The sequence below is a fragment of the Phycodurus eques genome, chromosome 3, assembly GCF_024500275.1.
Source record: "Phycodurus eques isolate BA_2022a chromosome 3, UOR_Pequ_1.1, whole genome shotgun sequence".
In the NCBI taxonomy this organism is placed as follows: domain Eukaryota; kingdom Metazoa; phylum Chordata; class Actinopteri; order Syngnathiformes; family Syngnathidae; genus Phycodurus; species Phycodurus eques.
This window is the reverse complement of record NC_084527.1, coordinates 25,662,282-25,687,318: the sequence shown is the minus strand read 5'-3', so window position 1 is coordinate 25,687,318 and position 25,037 is coordinate 25,662,282. Positions and strand designations below refer to the sequence as shown.

Below are 25,037 nucleotides of genomic sequence, written 5' to 3'. Positions count from 1 at the left end.
AAAGCTTAACTTAATTATTTGTGGCTACGTATTGTATTCTAGGATAATTGCTAAAAAAAAAAAAAAAAAAAAAAAAAAAAAGTCAGCATTGACATGGCTCATGCTCAAAAAGTAACAAAGTGTTCAATTAACATTGAAGCAAAAATGTCGATTGATTTTCATGTCATGTTCATGGTTATCATTCGTCACTGTTTATGTTATCACTTTCTATTATTAGGTTTTCCATTGACGAGACACCTCTCGTTAGTTGCAAGCACACATCATCATGGGTGGAAATATAACTGCACACCTATCACACTGACAAATTACAGGATAGAACTGAATGAATTGTGTTTACTCAATATGCAAAAACAGTCATACATTGACAATGTATTTCTTTATGGAAGCTAAATTATTTGATATACAGTGGGGCAAAAAAATTATTTAGTCAGCCACCAATGGTGCAAATTCTCTCACTTAAAAAGAGGAGAGACCAATCATTTTTATCATTGGTATACCTCACCTATGAGACATCCATCCATCCATCCATCCATTTTCTTCCGCTTATCCGAGTTTGGGTCGCGGGTGCAGTAGCTTTAGCAGGGAAGCCCAGACTTCCCTATCCCCAGCCACTTCATCCAGCTCTTCTGGGAGGATCCTGAGGCGTTCCCAGGCAAGCCGTGAGTCCTGCGTCGTCCCCATGGTCTCCTCCCGGTGGGACGTGCCCGGAGGAGGCGTCCAGGAGGCACCCTAAACAGATGCCCGAGCCACCTCATCTGACTCCTCTCAATGCGGAGGAGCGACAGCTCTACTCTGAGCCCCTCCCGGATGACCGAGCTTCTCACCCTATCTCTAAGGGAGAAACCCTCCGGAGGAAACTCATTTTGGCCGCTTGTATCCAGGATCTTGTTCTTTCGGTCACGTCCCACAGCTCCTGACCATAGGTCAACAACGTAGATGGACCAGTAAATAGAGAGCTTCGCCTTTCGATTTAGCTCTTTCTTTACCACAACGGACCGATACAAAGTCTGCATTGTTGTAGACGCTGCACCGATTCACCTGCCACGCTCTCGTTCCATTCTTCCATCACTTGTGAACAAGACCCCAAGATATTTGAACTCCTACACTTGGGGCAGGATCTCATCCCCAACCTTGAGAGGGCACTCCACCCTTTTCCCACAAAGGACCATGTTCTCAGCTTTGGAGGTGCTTATTCTCATCCCAGCCGCTTCACACTTGTACATGCGATGTTGCAAAGGCGAGTCAACCAGGACAGCCCCACAACATCCAGAGCCTTTAAGAACTCCGGGCGAATCTCATCCACCCCTGAGGCCTTTCCGCCGAGGAGATTTTTCACCACCTCGGTAACATCCACCCCAGAGATAGGAGAACCCGCCTCAGAGACCCCAGACCCTGCTTCCTCATGGGAAGGCGTGTTGGTGGAATTGAGGAGATCTTCGAAGTATTCTCCCCACTAACTCACAATTTCCCGAGTCGAGGTCAGCAGTGCCCCATTCCCACAATACAAAGTGTTGATGGTGCACTGCTTCCGCCTCCTGAGACGCCGGATGGTGGACCAGAATTGCCTCGAAGCCATCCGGAAGTCGTTCTCCATGACCTCACTGAACTCCTCCCATGTCCGAGTTTTTTGCCTCAGCGACCAGTTTGGCCAGCCGGAACCCATCAGCTGCCTCCCACAGGTCAAAAAGGCCTGGTCGGCCTCCTTCCTCAGGTTGACGACATCCCACACCAACGGTTTCAGGGATTGTCGCCACGACAGGCACCGACTACCTTACGGCCACAGATGCGGTCGGCCGCCTCTGCAATGGAGGCGCGGGAACATGGTCCACTCGGACTCAATGTCCCCCGCCTCCCCCGAGACGTGGATGAAGTTCTGCCCTTCTGACAGGGGATTCTGCCAGACGTTCCCAGCAGACCCTCACAATACGTTTGGGCCTACCAGGTCGGACCGGCATCTTCCCCTACCATCGGAGCCAACTCACCACCAGGTGGTGATCAATTGACCGCTCCGCACCTCTCTTCACCCGAGTGTCCAAGACATGCGGCCGCAAGTCTGAGGACACGACCACAAAGTTGATCATCGAACTGTGACCTAGGGTGTCCTGGTGCCAAGTGCACGTGTGTACACCCTTATGCTTGGACATGGTGTTCATTATGGACAATCCCTGGTGAGCACAGAAGTCCAATAACAGAACAACATACGGGTTCGGATCGGGGGGGCCGTTCCTCCCAATCACGCCCTTCCAGGTCTCACTGTCATTGCCCACGTGAGCAACGAAGTCCCCCAGCAGAACAATGGAGTCCCCGGCGAGAGCGCTTTCCAGCATCCCCTCCAAGGACTCTAAAAAGGGTGGGTACTCTGAACTGCTGTTTGGTGCATAGGCACAAACAACCGTAAGGACTCGTCCCCCCACCCGAAGGCAGAAGGAGGCTACCCTCTCGTCCACCCCAACGTGAACCCCAACGTACAGGCGCCGAGCCGGGAGGCAATAAGTATACCCACACCTGTTTAGCGCCTCTCACCGTGGGCAACTCCAGAGTGGAAGAGAGTCCAACCCCTCTCAAGTGGACTGGTACGAGAGCCCAAGCCATGTGTGGAGGCGAGCCCGACTATATCTAGTTAAAACTTCTCAACTCGGGCTATTTCTCTGCCAGAGAGGCGGCATTCACTTCCCTAGACCCAGTGTCTGTAGTTGGGGATCGGATCGCCAAGGTCCCCGCGTTCGGCCACCACCCAGCTCACACTCCACTTGACCCCTATGGACCCTCCCACAGGCGCTGAGCCCACGGGAATGGGGACCCACGCAGGGGTGCAGGCCCGGCCACGAGGTGCTCGAGCTTCGATCCGGACAGAGGAGCCTCTTAAAGAAGAAGTTACAGGTCTGTGAGAGCCAGAAATCTTGGTTGTTTGTAGGTGGTCAAATAATTATTTTTCACCGTAATTTGCTAATGAATTCTTTAAAAATCAGACAATGTGATTTTCTGGATTTTTTTTCCTCATTTTGTCTCTCATCGGTGAGGTATACCTATGATGAAAATTACAGGCCTCTCTCATCTTTATAAGTGGGAGAACTTGCACAATTGGTGGCTGACTAAATACTTTTTTGCCCCACTGCATTAAAAATGACAAGACATTACGAAGAGAATATAACTCCAGAGGAGCAATATTATAATAGTGTCGATAAGAATCAGGTGACAAGATTTGAACCCAGATAATTTACCTGATCAATTGACACATAATCGCGTGTCATAATAATGCTTCCTGGTTAGATGACAACCGCTTCAAAAGACCTTGTTCATTATTAGTGCTACAACTCATCAGTATAATAAATTAGTTTGAACCGCTTTTGCTGGCATAATCAATTGGCCTTTAGTGTAACCAAAATAAACGAGGCTGTCTGGAGCATTTGATTCATGGCATCTTACAAGCCTGTTATCATTTAATAACAGATTTTACTATCCCTGCCAACAGTATTAGTGTTATATTAAAATTAAGTACATGTCAAGAAACATGCTCATTTGAAAATGCGTGCAAAAAGCTGAGCTGAATATGATAATGAATTGTATTTATATGCATCAATGAATGTGGCAATGTGTTTTTTGAGGCATTCTGGATAACCGAACAGGTCTAATTAAAGGCTTATTCCCATTAATAAATCAAATGAATTTGTTAATTGACTTCTCATGCTAATTGTTCAAACACAAGACGCCTTTGAAATCTCTCAGTGGTGTGTTTAAAGAAAAAAAAAAAAACGATTTACTTTGTCCTGGCTTCAAACAGCTCTGAAAGCCATGTAACTTTTCTTTGTGTAGACATTGGGGTTATGGATGCCAGAATCAAACACACACCTGGCAGTGGTCTGACCTCTGCTTGCAGCAACGATTCAGATCTCTCCAGCGAGCATCTCAGTCGGGCATGTCCAAGTGCACCCCCAACTCCATTTTTACTGGGTTACAAGCTATTTTAAAACCGATAAGCATCAAACTTGTGCTTGTCTAGGTTTTAGTTTTGACTCATGACACGCGATAGCACTGCTCTAACAAGACTGTAGCAATCATTGGACGAAAAGAAGTGGGCATGTGAAACATAACAAGCCACGGTAAAATGTTTTGGCCTTCCAGGCACAGTCAAGAGAGGGTGGCACTAATGCTGCAGAAATTATAGACAATACTCTAATGTTCAAAAACACATTGGAGAAGGTGTCATTTGGACAGCAAAACGTTAAGCACACAACCACAAGCTTGCTAGCTTACCTCCATTTTTGCTGTGCCAAAAAAAAAAAAAAAACTTAAAACCCATCAACCATGTTGTCTTACTGATGGGAGGTGGGCCAACCTTTCTATGAGAGTGACATCATTATAAAATGTCCCATCATTGAAGTCACTGGAATACACACTGAAACGTCATCCTGAAAGAGCAGATGACAGACACAGAGTTGTTTTTTTTTCTTTGCAACATGGCGATGATATATTTTGTATCAAGAAAAAGTTGCTTAACTATTAAGCAAGGAATTAAGCAACCCACCAATTGAGTGAAAATGATCTAGAGTGGGCAGCTAGACCAGACTGGACAAGCTTTGTGATGTTGTACTCAAAAGTAATCTATTGATCAAAGATAATACCAAGGTTCTTAGCAGTGTTATGTTTACGTGAAAGCAACTAACAGACTGATCAAGAAAAGCAGCAAAGCTCTTTCATTTTCTACTGCTTAGCATGTGCAGGGTCACAGGGAAGCAGCTCAACAAGCAGGGAGTGATGTGAATTTTTTATTCAGGTGATTGGTCTCTGGGAAGTGTAATTGAATAATGTCAATGCAAGAGTGATATGATACTTTGGGAAATTGACTGAACAAGTGAGCAAAGGGGGGAGAAAGAGCATTGTTCTGAGAACTAACCCTTGAGTGTCAGTGTGCAATCTATAAAGACAAAGTCTTTGTGAATGATATCAGTCTACAGTAGTGCTGTACCAAAAAGGTTATGTGGCCTTCCTTAAAGAGCAGTTGTCACGTCAACTAAAATGAAAATTAAGCGCCTGATTGACTAAAGGTTTGCATGTGCAAAAACAAGCGCAAACGTGACTGGTCAAATAAACACATTTTGAAGTTGATCTACGAACTAGGGCATACCCAGGATTGCGTCTGCTAAATGCGCAAATTTGCAGCACATTTGATTATACGCGATCTGGGAAGAGTCTATTCAAAAAGATTAATTTAGCACGCGTAATGTGATTACTCAAACATGAGATCAATTGTGATGGCTGAGTCTGCATCTTTAAATACCACCTGTGAAAGGCAGGTGAGAAGCGGCACACACAACAGTGCCAGAGTAGCACAGGCAAACAAAATAAGAGATGGCGGTGAGAACGTCCGCTCATATAAAAAAAATTTGAAAAACCAGAAATGAAAATAATCAAGACCTGTTGTCTACTCCTCAATGCAATTTTAGAGCTTCTGGGTTATTTCAGTGTGAGTCTGTGACAATTGGTGCTGGCCTCTCTCAAAGCTGTTTTTCAGGTGTGCTGTCACAAGTTTTACATCCAATTTCTATGTACTTGGTGAGATTTAAATCAAACTAAACCTGGCATGTATGTGATTACTGGCTTCTCTAAAATTGTCAGAGCTATTCATTTGTGTAACTCTGTAACACAGTATATTTGTCTGCCACTAAGACTTCCAATTCCAACACTTCAAATGTCATTAAGTGCTTGCGGTGCTGTTACAAATTACAAATTTTCCATGGTGAAAACCAACAAAGCTACCTAAAGTGCAAAAACCTCTTTTAAATACTGCGGTCTCCACCACTTTTACACCTGTTGCCAACAAGGGTAGCTATCGGCGTGAATGAACAAGATATTTAGCGCCTGCTGTTTGGGATCTTGGTAAACAAACACAATCCTAGTAGATCATGGGCAACACGTCCAACAACAGTGCACACAATCTCTTGTGAACATGCCAATTAGCGCTCGCTATTTAGGATGTTAGGAAATTAGGCCCTAAGTGTTTCTATGCTCTGCATTGATTAAAATGTTACTTCAAGTGATGCTGTGGTTGAGATGCAATACATTTTCACATACAGTACATCCTTCATGTAGATTTAATCGAAACTACATTCATTGTCTGTTAATACCATTCGTCTACAGAAATCAGGCCCTTTCAGTAAGACTAAAACATGCTCATCATGACTGGAGGTGTTACGGCCCAAGGTATTTTTCTGCTTTTCGTCTGTATTGCTTATGTGCTTCGGTATGCAATTATGTGCTCGCTTGTACTCGCCTTGGATTGGCTGTCACCTCTGACAGCTTGTCTTTGATTGGCAGTCCTCTTCCCCAAATCGACCCACCAATCCGTGTTCGCCAAGATGGCTTGGCACCCAATTAGATGATTGGATCATAGAAACTCTCTTCATCAAACAGCTGCATCCGTTTTCCATTATTCACCCGGCACAGTTATATAGAAAGGACTCTTTTACCTTCCATCAGTCATTATTTAATGTGAGCAGTCAGTCTCTCTGCCAAGATTGTCTGAACCAATCGCACACATAATTTGTAAGATTTTACTTTGTTAAATATTTGAATTGTCTGTGTGTTGTAAATGCTGGCAGATTGTACTGGTATGTGTATTGTATTGAGGCTCGAGCAAAGTACTCTGTAGTTGTAAACACATATACACCTAAGGACACATTTATGCCATTTAGTTCCAACTCCTCACCATCAACATCAATTTTCCATGTTGCTCTTGTGTCTGTGTTTAAAGAAGCTGAAATATATCCCCGATGCTTTTGTTTACCCATAAAGCAGCTGAGAAGTATTTGTGTAGAATGCCTGGTAAAAAATTCACATCTCAAAAACAACACCTTTGAGACTTTGGATTTCAAATAATGAGTAATATGTGGTTCCTTCTCACAAGGTGGAAAGCATGGTCAAGTATGGTCAGCTTGTGCTAGATGGTGAGGGTGTTATACACATTCAATTATCAACGGATTGCACCTAAGCAACAATGGCAAGGCAGTGGTTCAATATAAACATCATGAGGCTGCTGTGCTGCGTTCTTGCAAAGTGAAGTGTGACGTGTTCAGTGATTAAAAAGCAATCCTCCAAAGAAAGCAACCGCTGAAATTGGCTTCATGCCTCGTAGTATTTGTTTCTTTTTACTTTTTGTAAATTATGTTTGACTGTATGGTTGCAGTAATCTGATCAAGCATTTATTTCCACTTATTGGCCTTTTAGGCATGTTTTTGTGTGTTTTCCGGAAGGAGAAGAAAGGCAGGGATTGAGCCTCTGGTGTCTATATTTGCGAGTGTCATGGCACACGTTATGCATATACTTGTATATTTATATACTGTATGACCATTTCATGTACTCAGATCGTCAATCACCAGCAGACACTCAATTTCCATCTCCACCATTAACCTCTCCTCTTCCTTCTACTATAGTAATAATTGGTATTACTAGAAATCAATGGTGACATCATGTATCCAAACAGGCATCCTCCACTTGTGTAAGTTCTGCACCGTGGATCCCCACTTAGTTGAGGTTCGCTATTCAGAAATTCACCTATTCATGTTTGTAAAAAAAAACCTTTTTGTGTTCTTTCTGAAACGCCCCAAGACTGGGGTCAGCATGTGGTTCCTTCATCCTTCTGCTGTGGCTCTCTGGTGACTTTGAAATGACATACTGTGACATTGCTGAATCACACAAGAAAACAGGAGCTCTTTTGAGTCCCAGAAGAAGACAGCATCATTAAACAATTTCCAGGGAGAACACGTTTGCACCTTCCTCAGCTGCTAAAGAAGAGTTAGCTAAGAATGTCTTGGAGGTGAAAAGAGTATCAGATCGAGTGATGAGGCTGAAACTTGAAATTGAGGGTGTTATGTATAATGTGATTAGCGGCTATGCCCCACAGGTAGGATGTGACCTAGAGGTGAAAGAGAAATTCTGGAAGGAGCTAGAGAGTGAGTTGTGATTGGTACCGATTGTAATGTACATGTTGGTGAAGGAAACAGGGGTGATGAAGGAGTAATGGGTAAGTATGGCATCCAAGAAAGGAACTTGGAGGGACAGATGGTGGTAGACTTTGCAAAAAGGATGGAGATGGCTGTAGTGAACATTTTTTTCCAGAAGAGGCAGGAACATAGGGTGACCTACAAGAGCAGAGGTAGAAGCACGCAGGTGGATTACATCTCGTGCAGACGATGTAATCTGAAGGAGGTTACTGACTGTAAGGTAGTGGGAGGGGAGAGTGTGGCTAGACAGCAGAGGATGGTGGTGGGTAAAAGATTACGACGACAAAGGCAGAACAGAGAACCATGTGGTGGAAGCTGAGAAAGGAAGAGTGTTGTGAGGCTTTTTGAGCAGAAGTGAGACAGGCTCTAGCTGGACAGGGGGAGCTTCCAGAAGACTGGACCACAAGAGCCAAGGTGATTAGACAGACAGGCAGGAGAGTACTTGCTGTATCTTCTGGCAGGAAAGGAGAGAAGGTGACTTGGTGGTGGAACCTCAAAGTACAGGAAATCATATAAGTAAAGAGGTTAGTTAAGAAGAAGTGGGACACTGAGAGGACCGAGGAGAGGAGAAAGGAATACATTGAGATGCGAAGTAGGGCAAAGGTAGAGGTGCAAAGGCCAAACAAGAAGCATATGATGACGTATGCCAGGTTGGACACTAAAGAAGGAGAAAAAAATCTATACATGTTGGCCGGATAGAGGGATAGAGATGGGAAGGATGTGCAGCAGGTTAGGGTGATTAAGGATAGAGATGGAAATGTGTTGACTGGTGCCAGTAGTGTGCTGGATAGGTGGTAAGAATATTTTGAGGAGTTGATGAATGAGGAAAATGAGAGAGAAGGGAGAGTAGAAGAGGAAAGTGTGGTGGACCAGGAAGTGGCAATGATTAGTCAGGGAGAAGTTAGAAAGGCATTAAAGAGGTGGAAAATGGAAAGGCAGATTGGCCTGATGACTTACCTGTGGGGGTATGTCAGCATCTAGGAGAAGCGGTTGTGGAGTTTTTGACCCACTTGTTTAACAGAATTCTAGTGGGTGAGAAGATGACTGAGAAATGGAGGAAAAGTGTGCTGGTGCCCATTTTTAAGAACAAGGGTGATGTGCAGAGCTGTGGGATGTATAGAGGAATAAAGTTGATGAGCCACACAATGAAGTTATGGGAAAGAGTAGTGGAGGCTAGACTCAGGACAGAAGTGAGTATTTGCGAGCAACAGTATGGTTTCATGCCCAGAAAAAGTACCACAGATGCATTATTTGCCTTGAGGATGTTGATGGAAAAGTACAGAGAAGGTCAGTATGAGCTACGTTGTGTCTTTGTGGATCTAGAGAAAGTCTAGGACAGAGTACCCAGAGAGGAACTGTGTAATACAAGCCATGTATGAGGGCAGCAGTACAGCGGTGAGTTGTGCTGTTGGTGTGACAAGATGAATTTAAGGGGGAGGTGGGACTGCATCAGGAAACAGCCCTAAACCCGTTCCTGTTTGCAGTGGTGATGGATGGGCTGACAGATGAGGTTAGACTGGAATCCCCGTGGACCATGATGTTTGCAGATGACATTGTGATCTGCTGTGAAAGCAGGGAGCGGGTGGAGGAACAGTTAGAAAGATGGAGACATACACTGGAAAGCAGAGGAATTAAGATTAGACGAAGTAAGAAAGAATATATGTGCATGAATGAGAGGGGTGGTGGGGGAAGAATGAGGCTACAGGGAGAAGAGATAGCAAGGGTGGAGGACTTTAAATACTTGGGGACAACGGTCCAGAGCAATGGTGAGTGTGGTCAGGAAATGAAGAAACGGGTCCAAAGCAGGTTGGAACGGCTGGAGGAAGGAGTCAGGTGTGTTCTGTGACAGAAGAGTCTCTGCTAGGATGAAGGGCAAAGTTTATAAAACAGTGGTGCGGCCAGCCATGATGTACGGATTAGAGACAGTGGCACTGAAGAGACAACAGGAAGCAGAGCTGGAGGTGGCGGAATTGAAGATGTTTTTGGGATGTGAGAGGAAACCGGAGTGCCCGGAGAAAACCCCCGCAGGCACACGGAGAACATGCAAACTCCACACAGGCGGGGCCTGGGATTCAACCCCGCTCCTCAGAACTGTGAGGTCTAACCAGTTGGACACCGTGCCGCCCAAAATGAATATTTGCAACAACAAAAAAAGTTGATCAGTTTGAACTTTAAATATCTTTGTAGTGGATTCAATTGAACAAAATGGTCAAAAGGACTTGCAAATGATATTATTCTGCTTTTTATTTATGTTTTACACAACGTCCCAATGCCGGCATGGTGGGCGACTGGTTAGCACATCTGCCTCACAGTTCTGAGGACCCGGATTTAAATCCTGTGGAGAGTTCTCCCCGTGCCTGTGTGTTTTTTCTACGGGTACTCCGTTTTTCTTCCACTGTCCAAAAACATGCAGGTTAATTGAGGGACTCTAAATTGCCCATAGTTGATAGGCCCATGTGAGTGCAAATGGTTGTTTGTCTATACAGTATGTGCCCTCCGATTAGCTGGCGACCAGTTCAGGTTGTACCCTGACTCTTGCCCAGTCAGCTGGGATAGGTGGCACCATGCCCACAACCCTAGTGAGGACAAGCGGTACGGAAAATGTATGGATAGATGGACAACGTCCAAACTTCATTGTAATTGAGGTTTATAGCTATTTGTAATTCTGCCCCTACACACTACTCACGACTCCCACCTATAATTCAAATGAAACAAAAATTTTATTGCATAAAATCTATGGGAACTTAATAGCAAAAAATATACAATTTTGGCCCATGTTGAGATCTTAAGTATTGTTTCAAATTATGAATTGGCTAACTTTGGCTAGCATGATTAAGCTCACTTTATTTACTTTTAATCATTGTGAGTTGTGCAATCGAGGGATGGGACTCTCTTAGTGGATCTTTCCTGTTGCATGTCAGTGTCATATGTATCAGCGGATTATAAATTACAATACATAACATTGAACAGACTTGTTGAGACTGAATCAACAGTGCCACTTCATGTAGCAGCCAAATTGTGCATCCTCCAGTTTCAATTAATCAAAAATTAATCACACACAAGCATTAGAATCGTCAACGCTCATTCAATCAACATGGGCCAAAAATTGTTGTGCTGAGCGAGAGAAAAGAGGTTGATTTACAAATGAAAAATGCTTTCTACAAAGGACACAAAAATAAGTTGGTAAAAGTAAATATACTGTTTACAAAACATTTTTCCGATTATAGAGTTGGAATTGTTTACAAGGATCTGCCTTACAAACTGACCTCCAGCAAAGCATGTCCAGCCTAAATGCTATTTATCAACATCCAATCAGATGTCATTTCTCCAATGATTAAAGCGGGCTGGTGTTGATTGGTCTGTTGTTTATTAATTTTGAGGTGACATGGCTGCAAGGCAGCTGCTTAAACGTATCAAAGTGTGTGACATTGACTCTGATTTGGACTGATGCACCAAGGCTCTCTTTTAAACAAGGGAAAGACTGAAAATGAAGGGAACTAAAATTACCTCTCTCAACCAGTCCAACTAGGGCTGCACGATTATGGCCAAAATAATAATCATGATTATTTTGATCAATATTGTAATCGCGATTATTAATCACAATTGTTCCTCATGTTCGGGAAAACTCTTTATTTTTATTGCACTACTTTTTAACAAAAAAAGATGCAACAGTTTTCAATTCAAAATGTTTCTTTAAATAAGAATAAATGATAGATAGTAACTTAAAAAATAAATATAACCAAAAAATTCTACTTAAGCAAGGGTTAAATGTCCATCCATCCATCCATTCTCAATACCGCTTATCCTCTTCAGGGTCGAGGGGCTGAATAAATGTGCTATTACAAAGCGCAATCACAAACTGCAACTTAATGGAAGCAAATGCAGTTAATGGATAAAAGGCAATAATATTATTATTCGTATTACTATTAATATTTAAGTTGAAGATATAGTGAATTGTCAAGGTCGGTACATCTCCGTTGTTCTGCTTGACCATTGGTCAGTTGTGCAAGGTCACAAATTGCAAAGAACTTGACAGTTGTGAGGTTCCTCTCTATGCAGGGGGTCAGGCCAGCCGAAACGTTGAAGTCAAGGCAGCCGCTACAGCGATTGGTAATGTTGTGTTACCGTGACATGCCGAGAGGGCCATCTTCAAAATAAAAGCTTCATATATTACCGCATTGGACATCAACGCCATTTTTAGGCTTTTATTTTGAAATTGGCATATGTTCACCCCCCCTTGGTGGCTGGCTGACTAGGTTGCAGGCACTGCTGCAAATGAAGCGTTTTTCATCTGCAACCATGCCCGCTTTTTAAATGTAAAAACTCACTGACGATCAGGCTCAGACCTGTCATCCTTGGAAATAAACATTGTATCCTCTTTGAGACTGTATGAAGTGTCTGCATTGTTCATTTGGCGAATAGTATGATCATAGTGACATAAAACTGCCCCCATTTCATTCAGCCTTGTGTATTGTTAGCTCCTGCAAGGTATCTATGCAGTGTTCCTATTAATGATGTATTTATGCCTTTTCAGTTATTAGTGTGGAATAATTTCCACTACTGATGTACCTGCCCACAAATCCAGGTGATGTGATGTGCAGAGATGTCAGGCGCCAGCATATCATTTCATGATAATGCATCATGATCCCTCTGGGAAAAACACACAGAGGATAAAGAGGAAGGAGTGTATAGAAAAGAAAGAAAGAAAGAAAGCCAGGCAGGCGATAACAGTAAGGTTTTCATTGATATACTCCACAGGTTGTTGATATGATGATGATACCATGATATGGTTGAATAATAAAAAAAAAAGAGCCTTCCCATTTAGCTACAGCAGGTGGATAAATGCTTTAACTAGTTTCACTTTTCCTGACACTTCACATTGTGCATTCACATAGAAGTGAGAGAAACATATTTTCGCCACTGAAAGATTTTATTTCCCTTGGCAAATAAGCGAAGTTCTTTATCCTCAACAGCCGATGTCGCACTCTCAGAGGTAGAATTTAACCCTGAGTTATTGTACCTATATACAGAATACACAGGATACAGTCAGTACTCCTGACACAGATAACAATACAATGTAACACTGCAGCGATTGGGCCAGCTGCTGGGAATAGATTTGATGACTTCTTTACAATGCCCATAAAGAATTACACTGCAACCCTCATCTCTAGTTATGGAGATGCTATACACAACATATGGACAAAATGAGCATGACTTCAACCATTGGTTTGAAAGAGAAAGCAACTTGGCGATTATTTCACTATACAGTTAAAGATGGTGAAGCTGGAGAGGAACAATAAGTGGAGAAACAAATGCTGTGTATACTATTAAAATGCACCGGAAGACCATAAATGTAGTAAGAAAAATGGTTATGAAGGAAACAAATCATTTGAAACTGGCCGTTAATCTCAAAAGTTTTGTATTTTAAAGGTTTGTTTAATTATTTTTGACATCCTATTGTCAGAGATGTCAAAGGTACTGGTATTCGGTACTTACCGTAATTTCTTGTGTATAAAGCGCATTTCCCCCCCCCCCCCCCCGCCCCCCCCCCCCCAAAAGTGTCAAAAGTCAATAGTGCGCATTATACATTGGTATAGGGTAAAATGGGGGGGAAAAACACTTTCACATTTTATAAGTCTATGCCGCCATAGAGAGGTTATGAAAAAGCTGTACACTTTCATTCTAATATGCCACCGCCAACTCGAGGTTATGAAAAAGGTGTAGCCTCCAATTCCATTCCAATATGACAGGGGTACGTATGACTGCATATATATACAGTTGTGCTCATAAGTTTACATATCCTGGCAGAATTTGTGAAATATTGTTTTTTTAAATATGACTGATGACTGAACAACAACCATCATTACTTTCTTTATTGTTATGTTTGATTTAACAACAATGCTTTTCTGAAATGCTTGACAGTTTAATTTGAATCCCGTTAAAATAAAATTAAATGTGTTTCACCTGGCCCTTCATGTTTTCTTTAAAGAATTGTTCCCATCTTACAAATTATGCCTGAGTAATCAAACATACGAGCACAACTGTGTGTTTTCTCATTTACTAAACAATAGTAGGGCTGTGAATTTCAAAATAAAACCAAATAAATAAAAAGAAAGTATTACATGCTCAAATAAAGTGTTTAACTTCAGAATAATTATTTGAAAAAACTAACACTAAACAGATAATACTTTTGATCATATGGGTAGAAGCAAAAGCATCGGTAGAAGGTTTTCCAGAATTTTTAGATCAACTTTGGGGGTGCATATTATACATGGGTGTGCATTATACATGAAAAATTACGGTAAGTAAAAAAGTACTGATACTGATACTGATACTCTGGTAAAAGTAAAAATTCAGAAGTACTTAAGTAAAAGTACAAAAGTACACACTTATGAATGTAGTTAAATTTAATAAAAGAAGTAAAAAGTAAAACAACATATTTTAAACCATCCATCCATTTTCTGAACCGCTTCTCCCCACAAGGGTCGCAGGAGTGCTGGAGCCTATCCCAGCTGTCATCGGGCAGGAGGCGGGGTACACCCTGAACAGCCAATCGCAGGTCACATAGGAACAAACAACCATTCACACTCACAGTCATGCCTACGGGCAATTTAGAGTCTCCAATTCATGCATGTTTTTGGAATGTGGGAGGAAACTGGAGTGGCCAGAGAAAACCCACGCAGGCACGGGGTGAACATGCAAACTCCACACAGGCGGGGCCGGGGATTGAACCCGGGTCCTCAGAACTGTGAGGCTGACGCTCTAACCAGTCGGCCACCGTGCCGCCATATTTTAAACCCAATAATAAAATACATATAGTGAGATTTTTGTGTATCCTGGATGAGTGGAATGCTTTCTCTGGGGGCAACAATGGACAAAACAGCCATCCATCCATTTTCTGTACCGCTAATCCTCACTCGAGTCATGGGCGTGCTGTAGCCTATCCCAGCTATCTTCGGGCGAGAGATGGGGTACACCCCGAACTGGTCATCAGCCAATCACAGGGCACATAGAAACAAACAACCATTCACACTCACATTCACACCCACGGGCAATTTAGATTATTCAATCAACCGACCACACATGTTTTTGGGATGTGGGAGGAAACCGGAGTATCCGGAGAAAACCCATGCAGGCACGGGTAGAACATGCAAACTCTACACAGGTGGGGACGGGATTTGAATCCCGGTCCTCAGAACTGTGAGGCAGATCTGCTAACCAGTCAGCCTGGACAAAACATACAAAAATAAAAACAGGTTGGCTTAAAAGAAAAGATGAGCATTTATTTGTACTATTGAAATAAAGTTATATACAGTACAAAGTAAAGCAAAGCAAATTTATGTATATAGCGCATTTCATGCACAAGGTAACTCATTGTGCTTTACATGATTAAAAGCATTTTAAAACAAAGAAAAAAACAGCTTGTAAACATTTAAAACCGAAGAATATAAGAAATTAATAAAAGTACATTTAAAACAGCGTACAGTGCAAGAAACATCACTTTAAAATGTAAATACGTGAAAAAAGAAGAGTTTTTAACCTGGATTTAAAAACATTCACACTTGGAGCTGACGTCACTTCTGTTCACAACGTATTCCATTTGTGTGCAGCATAATAGCTAAATGCTGCTTTGCCATGTTTGCTTTGGTCTCTGTGCTCCACTATTTGACCTTAGTCTGTCGATCTCAGAGCCCTACTGGGTTTATATTCCATTAGCATTTATTTTATGTATTCAGGACCTAAACCATTTTGTGATTTATAGACCAGTAGCAGAACTTTAAAAACTATTCTAAAGCTGACTGGGAGCCAGTGTAAAGACTTTAGAATTGGAATAATATGCTCTGACCTCTTTGTTCTGGTCAGAACCCGAGCTGCAGCATTCTGAATGAGCGGCAGCTATTTAATGTTTTTGGGAAGTCCAGTCAGAAGACCATTGCAATAGTCAAGTCTACTTGAGATCTACTTGGATAAGCTTCTCCTGGTCTGCTTGACACATGCAAGCCTTCACTCTGGATATGTTCTTCAGATGGTAAAAGGCAGTTTTAGTAATCGATTTGATATGACTGCTGAAAGTCAGGTCAGAATCAGAACACCAAGGTTTCGGACTTGGTCTTTGGTTTTTAAAGATAGTGACTTCTAGTCACAATTAGTGACTAACAGCAATCCTCTTTTCTTTATTGCCAAAAACAATTATCTCAGTTTTTTCGTGGTTTAACTCGAGAAAAGTTTGGCTCATCCAGTGATTTAACTGTTGTAGACAGTGACATAACACCTCAATTGAACTGTAGTCATCTGGAGATACTGCTAGGTATAACTGTGTGTCATCTGCACAGCTATGATAGTCAAAATTAAAGTTCTGAAGTATTTGACCCAAGGGTAACATATACAGGGTGAACAGGAGGGGTCCAAGAACTGACCCTTGAGGGACCCCGTATGTCATTGTCATTCGATGAGATTGCACACTTCCAATGGTTACAAAATAACTCCTTTCCTCCAGGTAGGACCTGAACCATTTAAGGACTGTTCCATTTAGTCCTACCCACGTTTCCAACCTGTTCAGCAGTATATTACGATCCACCTTATCAAAAGCTGACCAGAATTGACACCTTTTCCCGAGTCAGTATTTATTTTTAGTTAATTTAGAATAATATGACTCAAGTAAAAAGTAGTCCTTCAAATAATTACTTGATTAAGAGTATTAAGTATAGTATTCAGTAGTAAGTATTCAGTGACAACAACTACTCAAACACTGAATAATTGGCTAGTAACCGACTGACCGACTAATTAGCACATCTGCCTCACAGTTCTGAGGACCTGGGTTCAAATTCAGCCTCGCCTGTGTGGAGTTTGCATTTTCTCCCCGTGCCTGCTGCGCGGGTTTTCTCCGGGTACTCTGGGTTCCTCCCATATCCCAAAAACATGCATGGTAGGTTGATTAAAGGTTCTAAATTTTGGTTGTGTTTGTTTATATGTGCCCTGCAATTGGCTGGCGACCAGTTCAGCGTGGACCCCGCCTCTCGCCCAAGTTAGCTGGGATAGGCTCCAGCACGCCCGTGATTCTTGTGAGGATAAAGCGGGACAGAAGACGGGTGGATGAATACTAATATTAATGATAATAATAATAATAATACATTTGACTTTCTGTATATAGCACTTTTCAAGGGACTCAAACGCGCTTTACAATTGCACGCATTATTCATTCACTCCACAGTCACACCTTGGTGGTGGTAAGCTATTTGTGTAGCCACAGATCATTAGTCAGTTTGAAAACGTTGCTTCAAGTGTTTATCTTGGATTGCTGAAAACAGAGTCATGTGACAGCGCCCGAGGCACTTTGATGAACCGAAACAAATATATTGTGCAAGCAATTATAGATAAAGTTCAAGCAGAAGGTAGTTCAATGTAATGGAGTGAAAGTAGCCTTTCTTATTAACAAACATCCATCCATCCATCCATCCAATGTCTGAGCTGCTTCTCCTCACTAGGGTCGCGGGCGTGATGGAGACTATCCCAGTATCCGGAAAAAACCCGCGCAGGCACGGGGAGAACATGCAAACTCCACACAGGCGAGGCCGGATTTTAACCCAGGACCTCAAAACTGTGAGGTGGATTTGCTAACCAGTCGTGTTGCATTAAATAAAAAACTTTAAAATGGTGTGTACGTGTGTGTGTGCGCGTGTGTGTGCGTGCGTGTGTGCGTGTTTGCATGTGTGTTTCATAGGGCAGTGCAGCTTTAACCATAACCTCCAAACCATTATCCTAGGGGTTCAGATGATGAAAATTTGCAAGGTGTGTGTAATAAAAAATTTTTTTGTTTGGTATAAGTTTAAGCAGACTGTTGGTTTATTGTTGTGACTTTAATGAAGATCGGATCACATTTTATGACATAATCATGATTCTATGAAATCCAATTCATTTTAATTACCTCATGAGGTACTGTTAAGCATCCTTGGGTGCCTTGAAAGTCGCTAATAAAAAGTTAATTAATCATTTATATACTCCCTAATTCCCATTCATGTGTCACAGGCTGATGCCAACCACCAATTTATTGCAGACCCGCTGATGCAATTCAAAGTTATTTTACTTTCATGTCTATAAAGATGGAGGGACTGAAGAAAGCCACACAATTTGCATATGATAAAATGCTTTGTGTACGACTGGTTGGCACATCTGCCTCACAGTTCTGAGGACCCGGGTTCAAAATCCGACCTCCTCTATGTGGAGTTTGCATGTTCTCCCCGTGCCTGCATGGGATTCCTCCGGGTACTCCGGTCTCCTCCCACATTCCAAACACATGCAAGGTAGGTTAATTGAAAACTCTAAATTGCCCGTCGCTGTGAATGGCATTCAGAAAAAATGGACAGACCCCTGCAAACATAAGCAGGATGTAAAAATAAATGTATTATTATTATTATTATTCTCATCATTATTATTTCCATTTAAACATAGCACTTGTGTCGTAGTGGTACACGCTGCTGCCGGTTGGATTACTGGTCAAAACCCTACCACTGGAGCTCTGCAGTGCCGTTCCCAAGCACGGATAAATTGGAGAGTCGCATCAGGAAGGGCATCTGACATATAAAATGTGCCAAACAAATCATGTGAGTGACTCGCTGTGGCGACCTCTGATTGGTGAGTGCCGAATGTCAGCGTAAACAAACTTTTATTGGATAAAAACACCTGGCTCACAATTTTGCAATGAAGCCTGGTATTTTAAGTTTTTTTTTTTTTTAAATCAGAGCCACAAAGCCCTTTCTTCTCACTGTGTTTATTGGCATCATGCCTTTCGTTAAAGAATATGTGATCTTGATGGGGCTTCAATGTTTTCTCATACGGCGTAACACTAGCGAAACAGGTTAGGTGCCATCAGTTGAACATTTGTGTTACTTGACGTTAATAGCCTTGTTTTCTATAAACATCTTGACGACTTTGAAAACTCTTTCTTCTCCTTGGTTGTGATGCAATAAGCGGCTCGAAAGACTAGTTACTGTTCCCCTGGTAGTTGGAACTTGAGTCTCATATGCCTTGCATACTGTATTATCTTTCTTTGGTATCATCCATCCTGAATCCAAAATGCTGTATCTCAAAGTAAGTTTTTTTTCTCAAATAGTCTTCTATTAAGAACTTCTAAGGGCATGTTTTACTCACCGCTGAAACTCATCACAACTTTTATAATGGAGCTTTTGCACTGTATGTTGTAGTTCCCTTGTGCCAAAACAAATCAGATTATGGATGTAATTGTGTGTCTATTACTATTCTATTCTATTCTATTTTCCCACACAACATCAAAAGGCCAGGAGAGGGGAAAATAAAAATAAAAAATACCACCAAAAAAATAAAATAAAAAATACCATCAATGGCTACCTCCCCCTTGGTCCCCCATACTACTGTACACCACTGCATCAGCTCAGTCTGATTGGATGCTTAAGAGGACCAGGGTTCAAAGTCCTGCGATTGGCTTGCAACCAGTTCAGGGTATATCCCACCTCTCGCCCGAAGATTGCTGGGATAGGCTCCAGCACGCCCGCAACCCTAGTGAGGATATGCAGAACAGAAGATGAATGAATTTTAATTGTCACACATTAGAAAACATCTGTATCGCTCCACTTAAGATCAACGAGGCAACCAGCGAGCATGTAGAGCAGCCATCCCCAATTAGCGGCCCGCGGGCCGGATATGGCAAGAGCAAAGTGTCCGGCCCATGCCCACTCAATGACACGAAAACCTTCCATAAGGTGAATCAGGTGTGTTTGGCTCATTTGGACCTCATCCCACACCATACACTTGACCAGTTATGTCCTTTTTTTTTAAAAAAGTGTACGCAGTAGGGCGTGTTCTTCCGGGATACAGCCGCCAATCATAGTGCAGCGGCGCGTGTCCTGGATCCAGTAATATTGGGATAACGCGGAAGGCTCGTGCAGACTTCCTTGACCATGTCAGTAACCATCTACCGACCGCCTTAGAAATGTGAAATATGACCTGTAAGTAATATTAATAATCAACTGAGAACATTATCGCCTTTGCAAAGAATCGCAAGGTGGACCAGGAGAACAGTTAGATCAAGTACCAGTGGACAAAACAGTTTTGTTTTATATTACCGGAACATGCCAATGCAAAACCGACATGCTTAATCTGCACACAGACTGTTACTGTCTGCAAAGCTGAAAATCTAAAGCGGCACTTTAACACCACGCATGCTATCAGCTTGAATGCCAATTACCCAACAAAATCGGATCAGTGTAAAAAGAAAATAGCAAGCATGTTGACGGCATACAAGCAGTACGTTTCTACTTTTAAACAAATTCACATCAGCACAAGAGCGTGCAAAGGCTGCATCACTGCAAATTTCATGGACCCTTACAAAAGCTAAGAAGCCATTCGCTGATGCCGAGTTGATTAAAAAGTGTGCAATTGAAATGGTAGTGGACGTTTTAAGTCATAATGAGAAAAAGAAGAAAGAAGCTGTGGGGCTGTTAAAGCAGGTGCCTCTGTCGGCTAACACAGCAACAACAAGCGTAGACGTTTCAGCAGAGGATTGTTTTTCCTGTCTACTCACCGAATTGAAGAACGCAGAAGCCATTTCACTTGCCATAGATACATCCTGTGACCGAACAGCTGGCGGTGTTTGCAAGAAAGTTTGATGGGAAGACATTTCAGGACGAGCTGCTTGTTTTGTCTACTTTACCGGGGCGCACAACCGGGGAAAGAGTTGACATATTTCTTCAAGGAGAATGGGTTGGATTTGACAAAAATTGTGTCCGTGTTTTGACGGACAGACCTCCATCGATGGTAGGACACCGCAAGGGCTTGGTGAGCCGGCTTTCCGCCGTTAACCCAGCACTGCTGACATTTCTCTGCATCATACACAAAACACTGTCCTGCGCTCAATTAAGTGGAGAAATGCAACAGGTGATGGATACTGTGACACGACTTGTTAACTTCGTTCGTGAGAGCTCCAGTCTGCAACATCGTCTTCTCAGAGGATTTCAATGTCAGATGAAGACGAAGATCTTTTGCTGCATAACGATGTTCGCTGGTTGAGCAAAGGCCGTGTGTTGGAGCGGGTGTGTTACCTGCAGGATGAGCTTGCATCATTTTTTTCCAAGCTGCAGAACAAAAATGCGTAAGAATTTCTGTGTCATGATCCATGCCCTAGAGTTCATTTTTTGGAGCTTGGGTGGCGTTGTGTGCCTTGTCTCTCCGTCTCCCCCTCTGTCTCCCTAGCAATCAGCAGCAACTGTGCAGCGCACCTGTCTGCAAGCAGCACTGATTACTACCTGCATTTAAAGCCCGTCAAGTTCTACAGCCGTCGCCTGAGTATTGACGTTTGTTGTGACTCACTGGCCGACTCTCGTACTGCCAGGTTTTTGTGATACGATTGCATGATCCTACAACCCGCACCTGTACTCACCCGATTGTATTCTTCCCGGTCTCCAGTGTTCCTTCCGTGCCTTCCCTGTCTCGCTGACCGCTCCAGCCATGCCGCCACACCACCTGCTCACATTCCCGCGTTCTGCTTGCTCCTTGCTCCCGACGGCCCGCCACCTCGCCTTGGATATCCTTACCCTGTGCAAATCTACAATAAACCATTCTAAATCTTGTCCCTCCGCCTCAGTCTGCTCTTGGGTCCAATTCACATCCTACTACGCTCTGTGACATTCGGACCTTTTTAAATGATAAGAAGGTGATGGCAGATGTTAGTTTTTTATGCGACATCATGTCCCATCTAAATCCCCTAAATCTGGAACTTCAGGGCAAAAACCAAACTGTTGCTGACTTGGACAAAGCAGTTGAAGCTTTTCTGTCAAAGCTGAACCTCCTTGAGAGAGGCCTTCATGGAAGAAAGTTGCACTTTCCATGTCTGCGGGAGCATGGTGAAAAGCACCACATGCAGGAACATCCTCGTTAGGATAAGCGGAACAAAACAATGGAGGGGATGGATGATTGCGTTTAAAACTTGGGACTGCACACCTGGAAAACTTCTCTGGGAGCCTCGTAGGTCCTGACTAAACTTGTTGGATGAACTGATGAAGCCTGCTCGGATGAGAGGCGAATCGTCTTCCAAGACGATCAGAACAATCCATTTGCGATCAAGTCAATCCCCCCGAGAAAGAAATGACCCGGATGAATGAAAATATTCACAGGCATATTCTCTGGGAGAGGCCAACACAAATTGCTGCAATGCGCTGAAATTACCCAAATTGGTGGAAATTCAAAATTGAAAGGAATTTTGTAATTGGTGCTATATATGACTCCTTCTTGTGACCGGCTCAATGTCATCCCTGAGACCCAGACCAGAGACCTAACAGTGGCTATTATGTCTGTATTATCACTGATGGTATAATATGGCACAGTCCTATTACTAGAACAGGAGTGAAACTCATCTTCGTCGCAGGCCACATCATGGTTCCAGTTTGCATCACGGGGCCCTTATGATCGTGAAAATCATACAAATGTACAATTACCTATTCAGAAAACTACACGTATTATTATATATGCATTATTTGCTGTATAATTTAACAACAAATTGTAACTTGAAATCAGAAGTCATGGAAATTAGTGACAACATAATATAACTATTGTCTAATTCATGTTAAGAAGGGATTTGGAAAATATGAATGGTTGTAAATATGGTGAACTGTAAAATATATTTTAGAAGTTATCATTTATTTGCTAAGCTTGCATTAGTATTATGGACAATTTTTAGAAAGAAAGATGTCTCGCCTTCAAGAAGATGACTCAGCATCATCCGATGGAAGGGCCCCTTGACCAAGGACGTGATCGGATGTGGTCGAGGACGTGACAGGTGTTGGTCTGGTCCCATGTTTTGTGTTGTGTCTTAGTGCTTAGAACATTATGTCTTGTAAAACCCTCCTATTTTCAAATAAATGTAGGAGCGACGGGGGAGATTGTTTAGAGCGTGTTGAGAGGCTGTAACCTGAACAATCTCCCATGCGCCCTCCTCATGAGAAAAAGAAACCAGCGTCTTCATTCCTTTTGTGTCTATTTTTTATAATGTTGGGGGAGATAAATCCAACATGAACGTAAACAACAACTGCACTTTCAGTACTGATTTTCTGCCATTCCATCCATCCATCCATTTTCTGAGCCGCTTATCCTCACAAGGGTCGCGGGCGACTGAAGCCTATCCCAGCTATCTTCGGACAGGAGGCGGGGTACACCCTGAACTGGTTGCCAGGCAATCGCTGGGCACACATAAACAAACAACCATCCGCACTCACATTCACACCTAGGGGCAATTTAGAGACTTCAATGAACCTACCATGCATAGTTTGGGGATGTGGGAGGAACCCGGAGTGCCCGGAGAAAAGAAAAGAACAAATCTAGCAAGAAAAATGAAGTAGACACACCTTATTTCGTTTAGTTGTGTGCCACACACTGTTTGGCACCTGCTGCACTTTTTCTTTTTCTTTTTTTTGTTCTGGCAGCATTACGTTATTTAATAATATATTATAAAAATGTATTAATCGATTCCTTTAAATCTGAACCTTGAGTATTTCTCCCACCCCGACACCACAACATCATTTTCGAAATATATCTTCGACCACGGCCCTAAAATTAGATGCAGCGTAACTTCAGCAGCATATTTTTTTTTTTATTCCATCCCCTTTCATTATTGGGGCCAGAGGATCAGCATACACTACTGTTGTTCTACCCAACTGGCAAACAGATGACAGCGCTGAGTGCATAGTGGTGTGCTGTTCTCATATTGCTGAGAAAAAGAGTGGCAGATGTTTATAGAGATGAAGGTGATAGTGGATTTATAATACACATATTCTATTTTTTTTTAAAATGATGTACAGCTTTTGCGCATCTCATTTCGTATCAGCATCACTGACAGAAAGCGCATCCCCATTCAAGAATAGGCTTCACACAACATAGGAAAGGCATGTGGAAGGGACCAATAAAATGCAAGGTGGCGAGGCGCAGTTTACCTGTCCAGGGCGATGGCGGTCATGGAGTAGATGCTGGCAAACACGGCCGCGATGGGAAAGAAGTTGTGGAAGCGGCAGTAGACCAGTCCGAAGTACCACTCGTTGTGCACGGCGTAGATGAAGTTGATGACCGTGTTGAAGGCGGACATGGAGGCTTCGGCGAACGCCAAGTTTAGCAGGAAATAGTTGGTGACCGTCCTCATGCGTTTGTGCGCCATAATAATCCAAATCACTGTCACATTGCCAACGACCGACACGATTACTATACAACAGTAGGCGATGGCCCACAGGAATATTCTCCATGCTGGCTGCACAAATTGGTTCCAGTACACGGTCCCGTTGTTCGTGTCGTTGGAGCTCGTGGTCCAGTTGACTTCGTCCGCGCCATCAAACATAGGGTCCATTTTACCACTCGTGGATAGTCTCGCTCTCTCACTCAGCAGTCTTTTTCAATTCGATCTGATCGATGAAAAGTTTCACATTCACTCGAAGAAGTATGCAAGATTCCCACTTGCACTGTTTTGGACTCAATTGAAATGTAAATTGTGCGACGTCCGAATTTGCGCGATGCGTAAAAAGCAGCGCGTATTTTACGCACGTCGCCGTGCGACCATGGGAATGCAGACCATTCTCCTCGATGCGACTTCAGCTCACTGCTCACTCCTGCCGTTGCTGTCATGGTGCTTCTTCCTCTCACTGCTCCAACACGCTAGGGGGGGGGGGGCAGGGGGGGGGGGGGGGGGGGGGGGGGGGGGTGTTTGGACAAAAAACAACTCACGTTCATTTCTAACCTGCCTCCTACTGCCCCCTGTGGTACCACGGTATCGACTTTTACATCAGTCGTAGGTTTTTCATTGGTGCGAGTGTGTTTGTTGAGTTTTTTTGTTTTGTTTTCATTCATTGTTATTGATACATCGTAACCCACGTAGCCAAATGGTGACAAAAACGAATGTATCAAAAAATACAGGATATTCATTTCTTCTTACTTTCATGGATTTCTACCTCTTATCCTCTTCTTCGGGGTCATGAGTGAGTCAGAGCCCATCCCAGCTGACTTTGTATGGGGAGACCACTGCTACAG

The 25,037-nt window shown here is 42.9% G+C and overlaps 1 protein-coding gene across 1 annotated transcript in view; it reads right to left on the bottom strand.

The window, feature by feature from the left end:
* The window catches only part of tacr1a (tachykinin receptor 1a), a 47,198-nt gene extending 22,758 nt beyond the window's left edge, over positions 1-24,440 (bottom strand). The window contains exon 1 of the mRNA XM_061671024.1: positions 23,957-24,440. Within this exon, the coding sequence (XP_061527008.1) occupies positions 23,957-24,360 (404 nt within the window). The 5' untranslated portion in view covers positions 24,361-24,440. The remainder of the gene's footprint in view (positions 1-23,956) is intronic.
* Between the last annotated feature and the right edge of the window lie 597 nt (positions 24,441-25,037).